This window comes from Oryza sativa, chromosome 8, assembly GCF_034140825.1.
Source record: "Oryza sativa Japonica Group chromosome 8, ASM3414082v1".
Taxonomy (NCBI): Eukaryota; Viridiplantae; Streptophyta; class Magnoliopsida; order Poales; family Poaceae; genus Oryza; species Oryza sativa.
In genome coordinates, this window is record NC_089042.1 from 4,536,332 (window position 1) to 4,554,173 (window position 17,842).

The following is a 17,842-nucleotide window of genomic DNA, read 5'->3' on the forward strand; positions in this document are numbered from 1 at the left end:
CAGATGAAGTTTTGGGAAATAAAAAAGTGACCAAAATTTTGTACAGTAATATCTCTGATTGATCAAAGTAGATCAAGATAGGCGTGAATATCAATTATTCTCTGCATGAGCATATGATGTCTGCCATCTCTTTTAAAAGGAGATTGGCCCTAACAGATTGTACTGGACATAAATCAAAATAAATCAACTAAATATAATACAACAACTTGAGGTCAAGCCACTAGCTAATTGACAAAGCTGCTGCCAAACTTTGTATAATCCAGGCACATTATGACCAGTGACAACTACAAACTAAATATTTGCAGGTGACAAACCAGAGACCCACAAGAGAAAACTTATTGCTAGTTTCTATTATGACATGCACATGTGAATTATCACTTCAACAAGTTGCCTAATAGAAAATCGAGACAAAGATGGAAAGGACACTTTTTATGATTTTAGAAAAATAAAGCAGCTGCAATTGGTGTAGTGTATCATCTTCTGTCTGAATGCAAATAGACAATTCCTTTTCTCCCTTTTGAAAGGAGTGCTGCCTATATCAACTGAACATAATCACACTACCACATTATCACACTCTCACTTCCTTAGCTCGCATGTAGCATAGAATCCAGACACAGGAGAGCAATGGCGGCAATGCATGTGGATGCTTCCACAGGGGTGATGAACACTCTCCTACCCAAGCTCTCCAAGCTTCTTGAAGAGTACACGAATATCAAAGGCGCTGCGCGCAACCAAGCATGAAGCCTGTGCTAGAGATGCTTGCAGATGCAGATGATGGGCTCGATCCTCTGAAGAGGGAATGGCGGCACAATGTGCGTGAGCTGGCCTTCGACATGGTTCTTCCGCAAATTGAAGAAGTTGAAGGCTTGCCCTGAGATCGCTGATGCGATCGATGAACTGATCAAGAAATGTGCAATGGAGGGAAGCAAGAGGCACAAAAGGTATAATTCTGTCAATGTGGCATCCAATTCTAGCACTTTTGGTGTTGATCCTCGCATGCTGATGCTTTATGATGAAGTTGATAAACTTGTGGGAGTCAATCGCGCAAAGAAACATATAATTGATTGGTTTACCAAGGAGAAAGGTGAGAAAAATCTCAAGGTACTGACATTCGCAGATTTTGGAAGTCTTCGCAAGTCTAATCTTGCCATCAAAATCTACTCTCAGCTGGAAGACCAATTTCAGTGCACATTTTTTTTGTCATTGTCTCGAAATCTCTGTAGAGAAAAGATTTTGAGAATGATTCATACAAACCTAGGGATCACCTATAACACATCAGATGACGAAGGGAAACTCATTGATAGGATAAGAGACTACCTAAAAGATAAAAGGTAAACCTTGTAATTTGTAACACTGCTATGTACTCTTTACTACTACCTCTGTATTTAATATGACAGTATGAAACTATTGACTTTATTCGGTCTTTGGTGTACAACTTTAACCACTAGTTTTCTATTAGAATAAAATGATAATATTTAACAAAATTATAACATTGTAAAAGTAATTATAAGAAGAAACTATTCATATGTTTTTAATGTTTCTAAATGAAATATTTTGAGTTATTGATGGTCAAAATTTTAAAAGTTTGACCAAATAAAGTTGATAGTGTCATATATTTAAATATGGTGGGAGTACTTTTCTACATTTCGTTAAACAGATCATGACATGGACTGCACACATTTATTGAGCAATTATAATTAGTTATCTGAATATATATTTACAATCTACTGCCTTTTTTCTGTTCACAAAGAGTGTAAATATGTGCTAGAGACTAGTGGCAATCCTGTGCTTAACTTATGCTTCTTTAGTTTCAAATCAAGTGGACTTGAGCTAGCTGCAAGCAAATACTTTTCATAGAAATGATCAATTGATCATCTATATTCAATTAATTTAATGCTGATGGCGGCTTTATATGCTTAAAAGATATTGATATCTAGCTTTGCTAAAATTCTATAATAGGTACTTCATTGTGATTGATGATGTGAGGGACGCAGAAGCATGGAAAGCTATTGAGCTTGCTTTGTTCAACAACACATGTGGTAGCAGAATTGTTATAACAACACGTAATTCCGCAGTTGCATCATGTTGTTCACATGATGGTGGTTATGTCTATCGAATGGAACCTCTTAGCCTCAAAAACTCCAAAATGTTGTTTTTCAAAAGAGCATTTGGTTCCGAGGATTTGCCAAATCCTCAATTGGAAAAAGTATCTGATGGGATATTACAGAAATGCGGCGGCCTTCCATTGGCTATTATGATCATGTCTAGCTTGTTAGCCGATCAGAATGAAGAAGATGAATGGAAAAGGGTGCTAACTGCTATTGGTTCTGTACTTGCAAAGGACCCAGATGATGATATCATGAAAAGTATATTATCTCTCAGTTACTATGATCTTCCTCACCATTTAAGAGCTTGTTTATTGTACCTAAGCATATTTCCAGAAGATTACGAGATCAACAAACAACGTTTGATAAATAGATGGATCGCGGAAGGATTCATTCTCGAAGAACAAGGGTTAACTTCATATGAAGTTGGTGAACGCTATTTTAACTACCTTATCAATAGATGCTTGATCCAACCAGTTGGTTCAAAGCATGGTCAAGCAAAGGCATGCCAAGTTCATGGCATCATTCTTGATTTCCTCGCATGCAAGGCTTCTGAAGAGAATTTTGTTACCCCATTCAATGATGATGCAGAGCAAGGGCTTGTTTCAGAAAACAAGGTCAGGGTTCGTAGGCTTCATGTGAATAATCACAACAAAAAGGAGGTTGCCAGATTAACAGGCCCAGTTCTCTCTCATGTTCGATCGCTTACTCTTTTCGGTGATTTTGGGAGAATTCCTATGTCAGCATTCACAGCTCTTCGTGTGATGGATCAAGAAGATAATTGGGACCTAGGAGGAAACTGGGGCTTAGGAAGCAACCATCACATGGCGCATATCGAAATGATGTTACATCTGAGGTACTTGCGTCTAAATTCCCCTTTATTAGATTTTGTGCTCACTGCAAGAACAGGAGGGTTGGAGAATCTAGAAACACTGGACCTACTAGGTGTGTCAGTTGTAGAACTGCCTTCAGCTATCACAAGGCTTCGCCGATTGGCCCGGCTTTATATCTCTCACTTAGCTAGATTTCCTAAAGGAACAATTGCAAAGTTGCAGAGCTTGGAAGAGCTAAGCGAGTTTGGTTTCGTGTCGTTCCACCAACAGTGGGAATGCTTGCAAGAATTTAGTCAGCTAACCAAGCTGAGGATGTTGAAGGTAAAATGGGATTTTGATTGGTCTTTTGTTCAAGATGAGGAGGGCCTTCAGAGTTATATGCATGCTTTAATTTCTTCATGCAATGTTCATAATCTATATATCGGCAATATCCACATTTGGCCGGGTCCTTACCCACTTTCACTGGAATCTTGCTGCCCTACTACTACTTGTAGCCTCCAGAAGCTGCACATCACATATTGTTTCATCTGTAAGGTTCCAAATTGGATGAGCTCACTTGGAAATCTCAAGGAATTAAAGCTTTATATCTACTGTCTAAGAGCAGAAGATGTTAAGATACTTGGAGCAATACCAACCTTGATTTTTCTCAAGCTAAAAACCTTTTACGGCACCGATGGGAGGATCTTTATCCCTGGTTATAAAGGATTCAGATGCTTGAAATATTTTGGCCTGGTCATGATATCTTGTGGAACCACACCAGAATTTGAAGAAGGATCAATGCCAAACCTTGAACATCTCAAGCTTAGGTTCTGTGTTCATGAGATGGAGTGCATAAATGGTGCTACCAATTTCGGCATCCGGCACCTCTCCACCCTCAACAAGGTTGAGGTCCATATCTATGGGTGCTCAGTTAGTCACAAAGACTATGATCCAGAGGCTGATAGGGAAGATAGCAATGCCAAAAATGCTGCTTTCCTCATCAAAGCCGCCGTTAAGGCGCTTCCGAACCGTGTCACTTGCAGTTTTGAACTAGCAAAAACTTATGGAAACATTGGAACTTTCCATGGGCTTATCAAAATTGTAAGTCACCTGTAAGAAATACTAGGACTTGTCGTTTGATTCGTTTCATCCTCTAAGTTGTTACTAGTCCTACATTTCTTTCTTTCATCCTGCAAATTCTATGTAATTTGATATTTAATACCACATTTAATATATGTTATCCCTCACTTGTTACTCCCATGTTTGGGTCAATTTTCTTATGGTGTTTGATGCAGTTGAATCGACATAATGGAATATCGGTTGAGAGACTCCTTCAAGAAATGCTTAAGTCGAGGGTGAAGCAAATGATTCAAAACAATATGGCGCGGGCACGGGGCCTCTTCTAGACAGAAATGGTAAATTCAAGAGGTGAGCGAGAGTTCTCTCACTGATTCCACCAGTGCAATGTTTCATGTCAATATGATCCCACAATATCATAAAGAAAATAACTCATATTCATTCATTTCCATGTATTGGCACATCAAACAGGATGAGACGAACCAAGACGAAGAAGTGAAGAACACGTTGGGAATGAATTGCAGATGGTGTGCTATGAAAGGTGCAGTTTGTGTGCTAGCTGCTAGAGAGCTGGAGTCAGCGAATCCACTATAAATTTCTACAACTCTATTGAAATTTCTTGGAGTATCTGTTGAAGTCTTTGTTTGTTGTGGTTGTTAGTGTACAATTTGGAGCTGCTCTGTGTTGGTTTGAGTCGAATGGTGATTTAAAGTATGTACCTATCTGTTAAACCTGGTGCTTCTATAATTCTTCATATAAATAAAGTGAGTTGGGTTTAGTCCCACATCTGTAATTGATGATAGAGGAGCACGACTTAAAAAGGTGGGGGCAATCCTCACCATCAGACTAGTCTTTTGGATTGTGTAGGTTCAGGATCTAAAGTCGTGGCTTCGGTTGGACCTGTGGTGGAGCAGGCCTTGACCTGGGTGGCCCATGGTTGGTGGGCCGGGCTGCGCACTCTAACAAGACCTAAAGTTGTGACTTCGGTTAGGCCTGTAACAGAGCAGGCCCTATGTGACCTGGGTGGCCTATGGTTGGTGGGCCAGGTTGCGCACTCTAACAGTTGTTACTTAGGTAAAATTTTATACCAACTGGTAAAAATATTAAAATAATAGAATAATGAGAATAAAATTTTATACCAACTGGTAAAAATATTTAAATATTAAAATAATAGAATAATGAGAAAATATATAGTGCTGTTTTTATGGAAAAGGAAAAAAACTGCATGGCAGCATTAATATATGCATTTGTTGACATGTATGCTGCTTTTACCTGGAGGCAAGAAGCTTAAATATGTCTGTCTTAGCGTTAAAGGTATCTAGAGATGCCACAGATTGACATTAAAAAGTAACATGAATTTCTCTTCGTTTCCTAGAAGAATTGCCTATATATTATGGTACAAATTGTTCTTTTATTTTGAGAAACAGGCTTCAAGCCTAAAGCAACTAATCAGTGCTTAAGGGGTTACAGTCCTCAACTAACAGAGAAGAAATACATAAAGGTGGAACTGAAAACCAGGTTGAACACTCCTCACTTGTCAGGCACATTTTGGCTAGGCTATGTACCACCTTGTTTGCAGACCGGCGAACCCAAATGACTTTAAATTCCTGGAACGCACTACACCTACTCTTGACTGAGGTATGTATGTATGTATGTCTACATCTCCTCCAGGCTCCAGCTTTGGAGCTTCCTTGGTTCCTCTCTATTTCCCAATCAATTAATCAGATCAGCCACTGTTTCACTATTGTTTCCTTGATAGTATGTCTGTGTCTCATATTTCACTTCTGAACATTATCTTAAAAAAGTTCACTTCTGAAATCTGAACATTTTCACATTTTCAGTCGTACATTATTTGCTCAAGCAAGATGAAGAGAAAGACAATCGATTGCTATTATAACCCGGTTGTTTCAAGGGTGAACTCCACTGAAAATCCTAGTCCAATCATTGCCCAAGATATTGACCCAGTTGATTTGCAAGCTGCTAATGAAAATGCGGCTACACTACCATCACTAGAAGCTGAACAGGGGCAGGAAATTGTAGCTACAGCATTTGAGAGGGACCCAGGGAAACGGGCTCAAATATTTGAACTTCCTGCTGATCAACAAGATGAAGCTCGAAGATTTTATATATCTGAGGGTCCTTTTCGACCAATCTTGCAAGAACAAGAGTATCCTTTGAATGATGCTAAGCACCGTCGTCGATTTCGCAGCAGTTGGTCTAAACAATTTTGTTGGCTGGAGTATTCACGCCACACAGATTGTGCTTATTGTTTAACATGCTTTATCTTTTCAAAGAAGCCAACTGGGAAGGCTGGATCAAATGCATCCACAGTCAATGGGTTTCAAAATTGGAAGAAAGTTAATGTAGGAAAGGAGTGTTCTTTTCTAAAACACATGGGGGATGCTAGCTCAGCTCATAATTATTCAGTTGGGTGCTTTAATAATCTCAAAAATAGTATGGCTCAAATTGACAAGGTGATGGTTAGACAAAGTGACAAAATAGTTGCAATAGCAAGACTAAGGCTGACTACTACTATTGATTCCATTCGGTAATAACATGAATTCATTTCAATATTTTTTTAGAACAGTGCATTTATAATAAATCTAAGTATCTAACGATTTCTTTTGTTTATATGATAGGTGGCTAACATTTCAAGGGTGTCCCTTTAGAGGCCATGATGAACCTTTAGATTCCATAAATCGAGGTAATTTTCTTGAAATAGAATTCCATAAATCGAGGTAATTTTCTTGAAATAGATAAGCTTTTGGCATCATATAATAAGGAGGTTAAAGAAGTTGTGTTGGAAAATGCTCCAAAAAATGCAAAGTATACCTCATCTGAAGTCCAAAAGGAAATTCTAAGCATAGTTGCTCGAAAAGTGCAAAAATCAATTAGAGAAGAAATTGGCACTAGCAAGTTTTGCATAATGGCTGATGAAGCTCGAGATGAATCTAAGAAAGAGCAGATGGCGATAGTTCTACGGTTTGTCAACAAAGAAGGGCTTATAAAAGAGTGTTTCCTTGATCTTGTTCATGTTAGTGACACTCATGCGTTGACTCTTAAGAACTCAATTTGTGCGGTCTTGTCTGGTAATAACTTGAATGTGCAAGATATTAGAAGTCAAGGTTATGATGGGGCAAGTAACATGCGAGGGGAATGGAATGGATTGAAGGCTCTAATTCTCAATGAGTGCCCATATGCATACTACATCCATTGCTTGGCTCATCAGCTCCAATTGGCTCTTGTCGCAGCATCAAGGGAAGTACAAGAGGTACACAATTTTTTTCAGCATGCAAATTTCATAATAAATGTTGTTAGTGCTTCTCCAAAGCGCAACGATGAGTTGTTAGCAAACCAAACCACAGAAATTGCTCGTGAAATTGAATTGGGAGAGCTTGATAGATACTGGACGAGGGGCAAATCAGGTGGGCTCTCTACAAAGGCCAGGGGACACTAGATGGAGTTCCCATTATAAATCGATTCAGAGCTTAAAAAAAATGTTTGGTGCCACAATTTCAGTCCTTCGTAGCATTGCACATAATTGTTCAGTTACAAAGTATTCTAGGGGAGATGCTGCAGGTGCCCTACGAATGATTTTCACGTTTGATTTTGTGTTTATTCTTCTCATGATGGAAAATATTATGAAGATCACTGATGTCCTATGCCAAACACTCCAAAAGAAAGCTATTGATATTTTAAATGCATTGGATTCTGTTTCTAACACAAAAGCATTGCTTGCTGATTTGCGAAATGAGGGTTGGGAACCTCTTGTCCAGGAGGTCAAATCTTTTTGTGAGAAGCATGAGATTGATATTCCGAATCTGAATAACAAGTATGTTCTTCTGCCTAGGTTTTAAATATGAATGGCAATATGTGACTGTTATTTTTGTAGATTTTTATTTCTTATTTATGTTCCCAAATTTGCAGGTATGTTGATGTGACAAAATCTCAAAACAAGAATGACAACACTACAGCTTTTCACTATTACAAAGTTGATGTGTTTAATGTTGCAATTGATCAACAAATGATTGAGCTAGAAGACCGATTCGGTTCTCAAGCTACAGATCTGTTAGCCCTGTGTGTTTGCTTGGAGTCAAGACTTGAGTCATTTGACATGGCAAAGGTATGCACCCTTGTAGAGAAGTATTATCCTGCTGATTTCTCAAGTCAAGAAAGAGCTCAATTGGAGTGCCAACTACCACATTTTCAACTTGATGTCTGCAACCATCCAGACTTGAGCATATTGCCATCTCTTGCAGAAATAACAAGTGGACTTCTTAAGACAGGGAAAAGTTGTTCCTATCCAATGGTGGATAGATTGTTAAGATTAATCTTGACTCTTCCAGTGTCAACTGCAACTACAGAGAGCTTTTTCAGCTATGAAAATTGTGAAGACACGTCTTCGAAATAAAATGGGAGACGGCTACCCATCACATCACATCCAAGAGTTGGTGCATCTCAACAAGAGATCCTTCACTAGCATACCCATGAAGCAGAGTACCGTATGTAGCACTATTAGGCTTGTGGCCCCTCTTGACCATAGAATCAAAGATCTTTCTAGCTTCCATGGATCTTCCATTCTTGCAGAGATAGTCCATGAGCATGTTATAAGTGACTACATTCGGTTCAACACCATCTCTGCACATTTTTCTGAAAATCCCAATGGCCTCTTTGGGCTTTCCCGATGAGCAATATCCATGCAAAAGACTATTGTACGTGATGCAATCAGGCATAACACCATTCTTGACCATCCTAGTAAGGACCTCCCTAGCCTTTTCCATTGCTTGAGCCTTGGATAGGGTAGCGACGATTGAGCTGTAAGTCACAACATTAGGCGACATCCCCTGATCCAGCATTTCATCAAACAGGCAATAAGCTTTGTCCAGTTGACCCTCTCTTCACTCTCTCTCTTAATTAATATAGTGTCACATAAGCTAAAAGTTATATATGGCAATGTAGTTAATGCCATAGACACCATCCTAGGTGGAGGGTTGAGACTGCCCTTACTCCGATGTTTTATCTGGTTGTGTTTTAGTTCACACCAAAATTAAAAGTTTAATTGAAATTGGAACAATGCGACGGAAAAAATTAAAAGTTTGTGTGTGTAGGAAAGTTTTGATGTGATGGAAAAGTTAAAAGTTTGAAGAAAAAGTTGGGAACTAAACCAGGCCTCTCTTTTTCTCGGCCATTCTCAATTTCTCATCTCCTTACATTTCCTTTTTATGGGTATCTCGAACAGGATGGGATGGAATGATGGAACAGTGAAGAGTAGCAAGAGGATGACGACAATGACAGATCGATATCACTGTGTTGATGTTTCAGGATGTTCAGTCTTATTAGTAGTTGGGTTTCTTCTTGTTTTGAAGTTTTGATGGACCTCTGATCTTGGGTCTTCTTGTTGTAGACACAAAAAAAAATTTCCTGTTGACATACCCGATATCTTCATGATAAGATGTTAGCGCTTTGTTCATTCTGCCTGGCCTGGGACGCTGGGTTTGTCTTTGATGTTAAGGTTTGCTAGCAGGTAAAGCCAGCGCTGTTACTTGTAACACACATGATTAGCTTAAAATAAAACTGGGTGATGCGCATATCCTCTGCTGAAACATGTTGCAAGCAGTCCCTTACTATTCGCCGCCTCCCAGTCCCAGAATCGCCGGCATCCAACACTTGCATTTGATGTTTCTGGGACAACTTTTGCTTAGTTCAACTTTTGCCCTACCAGATCTGACGGTAACGTCAGACAGAGTGTACATGAATACCAATCAAAATGAGCTGAACATGTTAATCGTATTTTTCAGACAGCTACCATTTCAAATTCAAGTAGGCCATTCAGATTCACGGGCCAAAACCAGAAAGTCAGCATCCACTGGTTTCTCACGGGTAAATTTAGTACATCTCAGAACGTGGCGATAATTCTAACGAAATATGAATCTACATTTGCAATAATTTACATCACTTGCAACACCTCCCTTAGAAACGGTTCGGGCTGATCTGATTATATCGACAACATAAGACTCGCATAAACTTGGTAAACATAACTTAAATAGAACTAGACACTGCAAACTGATGCATGCTAAAACCTGCGACTAAACCCCCTATCTTCAGTGACTACGAGTAGACTGACATTTACATCTACCAGATGCTAACACCAGACTGGACACAACAAAATTGATGACCAACCAAGAGAAAAGCATCCTACACGATGGACAGAGGTCCTGGAGAAACGTTTTTGTCTTCCAATGTACATGATTTCTTGTGCACTCTTTGGTTTTGCGTAGCTGGATGTAATCACTTTCTACTTGTTGCGATTCTCGGCTTCCCTTTAACCTCAGATTCCTATTCAAAATGAGGGAACGTCAGTGTAAATGCATTGTGAGACAAACTCAGGAAAGAATCTCAGGATGATAACTGTAAACAACTATTACCTGTGGACTGTGAAGATAGATGGATGTCTTTGCAGTGGCAGGGTTGTGGTTTTCAGCCCCACGGCTCCAGTCATAGCAGACCTGGTTAACAGTAAACATGGTTAACTAACCAAACTGTAGTCTTTTTCTTCAAAACTTGGAGCCTCAGTTAGAACTATCACTTAGCATTTTTACAGCTCAACAAGAACAAGCATTTCATTTGAATTCAAAATCCAAGGGAATGCATTTGACATACAGGTTAAACAGGACCGGGCATCCATTTGAACTCAAAGTCTATCTAATGAATGGAAAACATCAGGCACTTCTTTCACCATGTTTAGGCCCTATTGTTTCAGCTTAAGATTATTGTAATCTAGATTATTGAGCCAGATAACTATAAGTTGGATTATAATGAGCCGACATAGAATAAGCTGTTAGCTGTTTGTTTCTCTGGATTATTAGCTGTTAGCCACCCAAAAATCTAAAAAAGCACCTTTAGAGTAGATTACCAGATTATAGTAATATGGCTTATAGATTGTAATGATCTATCATAATAAGCTATCTGTTTGTTTCAGCTTACTCCTAATAATCCAGATTATAATAATCCTAAGTTGAATCAAACAGGGCCTCAATATGTGCATTCAAGATGTCTAGTTCATTGCAGAACTGTGGCATGGGAAACAATAAAATACATCTAAATTCAACCTGGTCAGAAAACATGGTTGCATATAGTCACAAACTAATAAAGTACAACAAGATACTCAAGCATCACTTGACTTACTGCATAAGCAAATATCGACCCATCACTGTTGAAGGTACTGCAAGGAATAGGAAGAGGGCACCGACTAAAAGCCTGTGTAAAAAAAGTGACATGGGAAGTGAATGATTATATTCTGTATAAAATAAAGGGATGCATGTGAGAAATTGACTGCAACAAAACAAAATTAGCAAACACAAATGACCTGCCTTGTACTAAGCACCCATATGATTGCAAATTAGGCAGATTGCTCATGCAATAAGAGAATCCATGCCATCGAGTAAAAATATGAGCATTTTCACTAAAAAATAATTGCATAACACTAATTACATGGTTGAGCAGATACAAACAGATGATTTTTTCTTGAACACTGTTCTGAATTTACAAAAGTAAGTTCATGAGCTTTATCTTGGTTTGGTTTCCAGATGTGTGCAAGAATATTTATGCAGCACACTAAAATAACAGATAAAGCAATTATGACTATTAAAAATCACTGAATACTCAAGGGAACAAAAATACAAGTGCAATAACCAGTACAAATGGAACTTCAAAAGAGCCAACATCAAACCTTCAGTCTTTGTTTGCTATCCTTATCCCAGAAATTAAATGCGCCATCTGATCCAGCAGTTGCAAACGTGTGATGAACCTGTGCCACGTGATAGAAAATATGAAACCTTAAATATAACTCCGCAAACTATGATTTCCAGACTTCAAAAACCAGTAAGTCGGCAATGCTTTTCTCAATGAAACATATCCTAGAGATGTATTCATCAATGAAGCATACCAATTTAATGAAAAAGATCCTATAACTGAAAATATCATAACCAAAAGAAGAAAAGGTGTTCTATGATGTATGCATAACATTCAATAGTCATAATATGGAATTGTTCGATGGAATCGTAAATAGGACATTTTTGGAGTATTTTGAGACATATCTTTATGAGAATTGCAACATCTGCATGATCAGATTATATACGGTTGTTAGATTAAGTCTTAACATTTGACGTTCCTTACTTGGAAGTATCCTACATTCCAACGTAGAACTTCAACCAGTACTTTGTGAATAACTGCAAAAAAAATGTGTTGCCGTAGGTGCTAGGCCCTGTGGCAGGTTGACACCTAACACCTCCAAGTTGGGCTACAGGCTGTCTAGTAGTTCAGTTGCCTAGGCATGGTGCTAGTGCTGAGCAAAGACAGACACCAACAGGCACACTAATCAAGATCATATGAGAGAACTTTGGGGTATGAAACCAATGGTGCCACTCGTATATAGTATATATTGCCAGAATTCATTGGTCAAAATATATAAAGTTAGAATTGTGCAAAACATGTATACTGTTCAATGGAAAGAGAATTAGAGGTATTTTGTGGAAGAAGAAACTGTGTTTTTACTGTTCTACAAATCAAGTGATGGTTAAGAAAAAAAATGCACCATAACTCAGCATAACTCTCCCGCATAAGCATTTCCAATAAAAGCAAAAGTGCTATATGGCATTCATGTGTACTCCACAGCAAGGTAAGACCATTCAGAAAAAATATCATAAATATGCTAAGGTATAGGAAAACAAGAGACAGACGGAGATCTTACTGGGTGAAAATTGAGTGAATTGACAGAGAAAATATCATTCCCTTCCCTGTGACATTTGAACGTGAAATTTTTGCTTTGCTGTGAGTCATCAATATGATGCACACCAACTCTTCCTTCTATGGAACCCACCTTGAAACAAAATTAGGGTCAGAGTCAGACACATGGAAATATACCTCTTGTATAATGTCAGATAGAAATTATTCTTAGGTAACGCTGAGCACTCTATCCGAACAAGGTCATTGCTGATTATGGGTAAAGGTAAACATTGGTTGGTTCAAGCATATACAAAACCTACCTTGCTAGACATCTCTAGGCAGATTATAAATGGGAAGATGCACAACTATAGAAATTGCTAAACACAATTTTTCGTATTGAACCTTGTACCAATTTTTTTGGTGTCAAATATATACTAGCTGAAGACAATACCATTGGGTGAATACCAACCAAGAAAAAGACCATAAGTACATAACAATGCATTGCTAGAATAGTTATCTATTTAAGCATTTAGAATAGACTAGAAATTTTTACAAAAAAAAGTTGCATTACCAAAAATCCTTGTTGATCCGGGAATGCAGCAAGACACCTAGTCTGGTATTTGAGTGGCGATTGGATGCGCTTGAACTCCGTCTAATGACCAAAACAGGAAACAATAAAAACACTCAGTTCAATATGAGAAGTTGCAGATGAAAAACGAGTGATCCCCATTATTCATTTTTAATGGACATGTGCGATGTTCACAAAGACCAACCTGAGGATTCTGCAAGTTGAAGACGACCAGATTACGATCAGCAGTTCCCACAATCATAAGGGGATAATTCACTGTAAGTGCGTAACAGCGCTCAGGAAGTTGCTGAACATGGACAGGATTTGATTGCCTTGTGTCCCAATACCTATAAATAGCAAAGTGGTCAGTATTGGATTGACTAGAACAGATCACTGTAACCACAAGAACAGAGGCCTATGTGCTGCGATGAGATTAAGAAAAAGTTCCCTAAATTTTTTGGTAATGCTCATACAACTTATGTCACATTACCAAAGTTTGGCTGTCTATGGTGGCAAACCAAATATGGGCCAATATAAAATGCATGCCTAATTGCCTATTAATCAAATAGACAGCTTGAACTTAGATGCTTGACCTCAAGCTTCCTAAATCAAATATCAATAGCAATTAGGGTCTCCCCAACAATATAAGCTAAAATTAACAAATATTTTTAGGAACGATCACAAGGTGTATATTTTGAATCCATAGTTACTACTTACTAGCGAATAACTATCTGAGTAAATAGAGTGGTTGATATGAATTCGAATTCCATGTAAAAAGGAATACCGAGGCTGCAAGGATTGGATTTTTCACACCTTAGAGTCTTATCCCAGCTTCCAGAGACAAGAAGATTCATTTGAGGAATCCAAGCGATCTCCTTGACAGGTGCGTCATGCATTGCAACAGTCTGAGCCTGCCCACCAGACAACAGAGGCCACATTTTTACTTGTTTATCACAGCCTCCAGAGAACACAGTAGTTCCATCATCCTTCCAAGCTGAACAGAGGACCTGATAGAAAACAAATCAATGAGCACACTAAATACTAGGAAAATCAATACTGTACATTATGTGAATGTGGTCTTGAGAGAAATATTGAGATCATACTGGCTGGTCATGCGATATAGATGCCTTTGGTTGACTACTCCCACCAACAATCTCCCAGCACCGCACCTGCACAAAACTCAAAGTCAAACCTGGTAAGAACACATTGATAAATGCATACTGAAAGTTTACAGGAAAAATAAACTTACCTGGTTATCCCAGGAAGTTGCCACCAGAAGGTTGCTCTTTGGGCTAAAACTGAGGCTCGATACGGAGTCACCTGGATTAGGCAGTACCTGCATTTACAATTTAAACATAATAAATAACTTACAAAGTAAATACTAGTATGATTTATTATTTACAGAATGTGAGGACCAACACAAGCACAGATAGAAAAGGAGGACAATTGTTGCATAAAGCATCACACCTCAAATGACTTGTTTGGATTCATGTTTGGGGCAAGACCAAGAGTCGCCATCTCCTTCTACCTGATCCTTCAATTCAAATTTAACAAAATATCGTAAGAAACAAAACAAGAGAAACCAACTCAAGCTGTTAGCACATTCCAACTTAGAAACAGCACAAAGCATAGAGAGACAATAGCAATCCGATCTCCCGCAAAAGCACCACGCATGGGCGGATCTAACATGGGACATGGGGGTTCAGTTGAACCCCCAAACTTTTTGGGAACAAATTAACAAACTGCTACTAGTATTAAGGAATTTCTAGAACAGAAGAAGCTAGGGTTAACGCAAATTCGATATAGTGAGAGCGTGGGTAGAGAGAGATGGGAAGGAGGATGTGCTAACCAGGACCAGGATGCGGCGGAAGCGCTCGCTCGCTCGCGGGATGGATGGGATCGGCTCAGGCGGCCGCGGCGGTGGCGGCAGGACGAGCGCCGGCGCCGCCTCTGCTCGCTCGAGTTCGAGTCGCGGGACGGATGGGGATCGGCGCAGGCCCTCCCTACGATACGACCTACGGATTTTGGTTCACTTCAACCATCGGTTCAATAAAATAATCAATTTATACTAGTATATTTTATTTATAGAGAATTTTGGTTTAATCAACACATAAAATATAATACTATATAATTGTTTTGTTTCTAAAACCATTGTAGCAACTAAGCCCAAACAGTCAGGTGCACATGCATGGTAATAATGGGCGAAAATTTGAGGGTTGGGTCTAAAATGCCATGTGCACACTTTTTATACTTTTTAGCATGAAAAATATTTAAGGGTTAGGTAGGGTTTTGAAAGAACCCACAAGCCATGTCCATCGGGGTCTCGATTCCAGACCAGCTTAGTTTTCCTTTGGTTCTGCAAAAAACCATCCGATTTAAATGATTTTTCTCAAGTCAATTACATCTCCATCTCCAGACTAAGCACCAGGGTTTGCAAAACTGCCGGTAACCGCGTGGTTACTGCGCTTACCGCGGGGTACGGTAAAAGGAAAACCATGGCAACCTTCTTAAATTCAAATAAATTTAAAAAATAATTTGAAATTTTGATAAATTTTACACGGTTTCATATGGTTTGCCACGATTACCGCGTGGTAACCTCGGACCCGGTGGTTTAGGAACCCTGCTAAGCACTGGTCCGGTTTTTCTTACACCACGGGTTCGGTTCGATTTTTACAACTAGACTATTGAGATGCCACTGGAGAGAATAATTCTTTGCAAATGCCAATTTTGCATATGTAGAAGGACATGTCACATTACCAACATGGAGGTGGCAAGAAAATGACCCATTTGCCCTTGTTTGATCTTAGTGTACATTGAGTATGCGGATAATATACACCTACAATACTTGAGCAACTATATACAAACATATATGCTAGTAGATCCAATAGATTTATTGTACTTCAAAATATTTTCGTTACAAATTTATCCTCTCATATCTTGTTCACATTACTAAAATTTTTGCACGAGATAAGTCCATAAAATAACTGAACACATGAAAATCTATTTATATTGTCGAGGGGGCAGTCCCTCGGATAGAGGGGAGTGGAGACCCCTCTCCGGGTGTGAAGATTCGACTAGGGGGTTAGTAGGAGAGCAGTGCGAGGTATCTGCGATCACGGCAATTTTGCGGCGCCCATCCACCCCGTGAGGAGAAGAAGGCAAGAGGTTATACAGGTTTAGGGCATCCGGAGGTGTAATACCCTACTCATGTGTTGGTATTCGTTATCTTCTCTAGATCAGCTAAGTACAAGAGAGGCTTTGCAAGCTACAAAGCGGAAGTACTGACCTAGCAAAAAGCAACCCTTCATCCGTATCTAGTCTCCTTCCTTTTATAGTCCAATGAGGGGCTCACATTATTACAAATCTTTCCTTTGGTCTTGTCTCATCAACCTTCTTCTTGTTGTCGGCTGGTGTCATAATGCAGCCCTCAAGAAACCCTTCAAGTCTTACGGTTCATATTACCCTAGGCTCCTAGGCTTCGTCTGAGAATGTTGGGCGGGCCTCCGCCAATGTGCTCACCACGTGGTGCGTGGTGGGCCTGACGAGGCCCGACCTTCCCGAAACAGCGCCACGGTTACTTCTCTGCCCCTTTGGTTGAATCAAGTGGCACGAGGCATGTGCGACGCGTGTCCTAGGCGCCACCGTCCAAAGTGACTTAGCGTTGGCGTCTTGTCCATGTCCTTTCAACTCAGACTGCCCAGGGATCCCCCAATAAACCTGTTTCATTTATGGTGGGGCGTGCTGCCTTACAGTTGGCTGTGGAGCACGTCCAACTTCCCGGAAGTTTCTAAGGTCACACCGTGCTGCGCTTAAAGAAGGTTCATTATTCCTTGATGAGCTTCTCGAAGGCGTTCTTGATGAAAGAATATCTTGAGATTGTGCGTCTTGTATCTTCTGGCGCCCCTCTAAGGCCCTATTTGATTCAGCTTAGGATTATTATAATCTAACTTATTAGGAGTAAGCTGAAACAAACAAATAGATTATTATAATCTATAAGCCAGATTGTTATAATCTAATAAGCTGCTCTAAAGGAGCTTTTTTCAGATTATTGAGTGGCTAAAGACCCACTACCCCTACATACTTGAGAAAAATTACCCACCTATGCCATCAACCAAACAGATAGCTGAGGGTATTATAGACTTTAGTCTTTCAAACCCAATAATCCATGCCTCCAATAATCCAGACAAACAAACAACTCACAACTTTATTTTATATCAGCTTATTATAATCCAGCTTATAGCAATCTGGTTTAATAATCTAGATTATAATAATCATAAGCTGAAACAAACAGGGCCTAAGCCGAGGGACGCGAGCTATACAAGGTCCAAGGTGAGCCCAAGGCCTGAGGCAAGGCTAGGCCAAAGCACACCTTGGATCACGCTTTTATGCTTAGCAAGCCTCATCACCATTCTTCCTTGTGCAACGTGTGACTTGTACGCGCTAAGGCAAGCCCAGGGCCCAGAGCTAGGCTGGGCCCGAGGCAGATCTTAGCTCATCTTCTTAAGATATAGCTCTTGCATGTTTCTATGCCTCTCTTGCCGAGGATCATAGAACCT

General features: G+C 39.5%; 5 protein-coding genes across 5 annotated transcripts; 3 read left to right on the plus strand and 2 right to left on the minus strand.

The window, feature by feature from the left end:
* Positions 1-810: 810 nt before the first annotated feature.
* Positions 811-1,335, plus strand: LOC136351417 (disease resistance RPP13-like protein 4). Its single transcript, XM_066303510.1, has one exon. The coding sequence runs from the start codon at positions 811-813 to the stop codon at positions 1,333-1,335; it is 525 nt and encodes a 174-aa protein (XP_066159607.1).
* Positions 1,336-1,990: 655 nt separating this feature from the next.
* Positions 1,991-4,777, plus strand: LOC107281879 (disease resistance protein RGA5-like). The gene is made up of 3 exons (XM_015793641.3): positions 1,991-4,018; positions 4,213-4,345; positions 4,466-4,777. Exons 1-2 carry the CDS (start codon positions 2,117-2,119, stop codon positions 4,321-4,323), a joined length of 2,013 nt encoding a protein of 670 aa, XP_015649127.2. The 5' UTR covers positions 1,991-2,116; the 3' UTR covers positions 4,324-4,345; positions 4,466-4,777.
* Positions 4,778-5,859: 1,082 nt separating this feature from the next.
* LOC107281896 (uncharacterized) lies at positions 5,860-8,405 on the plus strand. The gene is made up of 4 exons (XM_015793708.1): positions 5,860-6,205; positions 6,751-7,265; positions 7,642-7,826; positions 7,922-8,405. Exons 1-4 carry the CDS (start codon positions 5,860-5,862, stop codon positions 8,403-8,405), a joined length of 1,530 nt encoding a protein of 509 aa, XP_015649194.1.
* Positions 8,406-8,424: 19 nt separating this feature from the next.
* On the minus strand, positions 8,425-8,835 carry LOC107281897 (protein Rf1, mitochondrial-like). The gene has a single exon (XM_015793710.1). The coding sequence runs from the start codon at positions 8,833-8,835 to the stop codon at positions 8,425-8,427; it is 411 nt and encodes a 136-aa protein (XP_015649196.1).
* Positions 8,836-9,828: 993 nt separating this feature from the next.
* Positions 9,829-15,322, minus strand: LOC4344798 (protein RAE1). Its single transcript, XM_015795639.3, has 12 exons — positions 15,136-15,322; positions 14,754-14,820; positions 14,536-14,622; positions 14,390-14,455; positions 14,100-14,293; positions 13,492-13,633; positions 13,290-13,370; positions 12,744-12,872; positions 11,724-11,801; positions 11,180-11,251; positions 10,420-10,500; positions 9,829-10,330 (listed from the first exon to the last, which is right to left on the minus strand). The coding sequence occupies exons 2-12, from the start codon at positions 14,802-14,804 to the stop codon at positions 10,283-10,285; spliced, it is 1,029 nt and encodes a 342-aa protein (XP_015651125.1). The 5' UTR covers positions 14,805-14,820; positions 15,136-15,322; the 3' UTR covers positions 9,829-10,282.
* Positions 15,323-17,842: the final 2,520 nt, after the last annotated feature.

Excerpts from the sequence above, each read along its gene's own strand:
- LOC136351417 (XM_066303510.1), top strand. The coding sequence starts at position 811 with ATGTGCGTGAGCTGGCCTTCGACATGGTTCTTCCGCAAATTGAAGAAG.
- LOC107281879 (XM_015793641.3), top strand. The coding sequence starts at position 2,117 with ATGGAACCTCTTAGCCTCAAAAACTCCAAAATGTTGTTTTTCAAAAGA. Across the intron at positions 4,019-4,212 it reads TCCATGGGCTTATCAAAATT|TTGAATCGACATAATGGAAT; the intron begins GTAAGTCACCTG and ends TGTTTGATGCAG.
- LOC107281896 (XM_015793708.1), top strand. The coding sequence starts at position 5,860 with ATGAAGAGAAAGACAATCGATTGCTATTATAACCCGGTTGTTTCAAGG. Across the intron at positions 6,206-6,750 it reads CCGTCGTCGATTTCGCAGCA|ATAAGCTTTTGGCATCATAT; the intron begins GTTGGTCTAAAC and ends TTCTTGAAATAG. Across the intron at positions 7,266-7,641 it reads CATCAAGGGAAGTACAAGAG|ATCACTGATGTCCTATGCCA; the intron begins GTACACAATTTT and ends AATATTATGAAG.
- LOC107281897 (XM_015793710.1), bottom strand. The coding sequence starts at position 8,835 with ATGTCGCCTAATGTTGTGACTTACAGCTCAATCGTCGCTACCCTATCC.
- LOC4344798 (XM_015795639.3), bottom strand. The coding sequence starts at position 14,804 with ATGGCGACTCTTGGTCTTGCCCCAAACATGAATCCAAACAAGTCATTT. Across the intron at positions 13,371-13,491 it reads TCAACTTGCAGAATCCTCAG|ACGGAGTTCAAGCGCATCCA; the intron begins GTTGGTCTTTGT and ends TTTGGTCATTAG. Across the intron at positions 11,252-11,723 it reads ATAGCAAACAAAGACTGAAG|GCTTTTAGTCGGTGCCCTCT; the intron begins GTTTGATGTTGG and ends TTTTTTACACAG.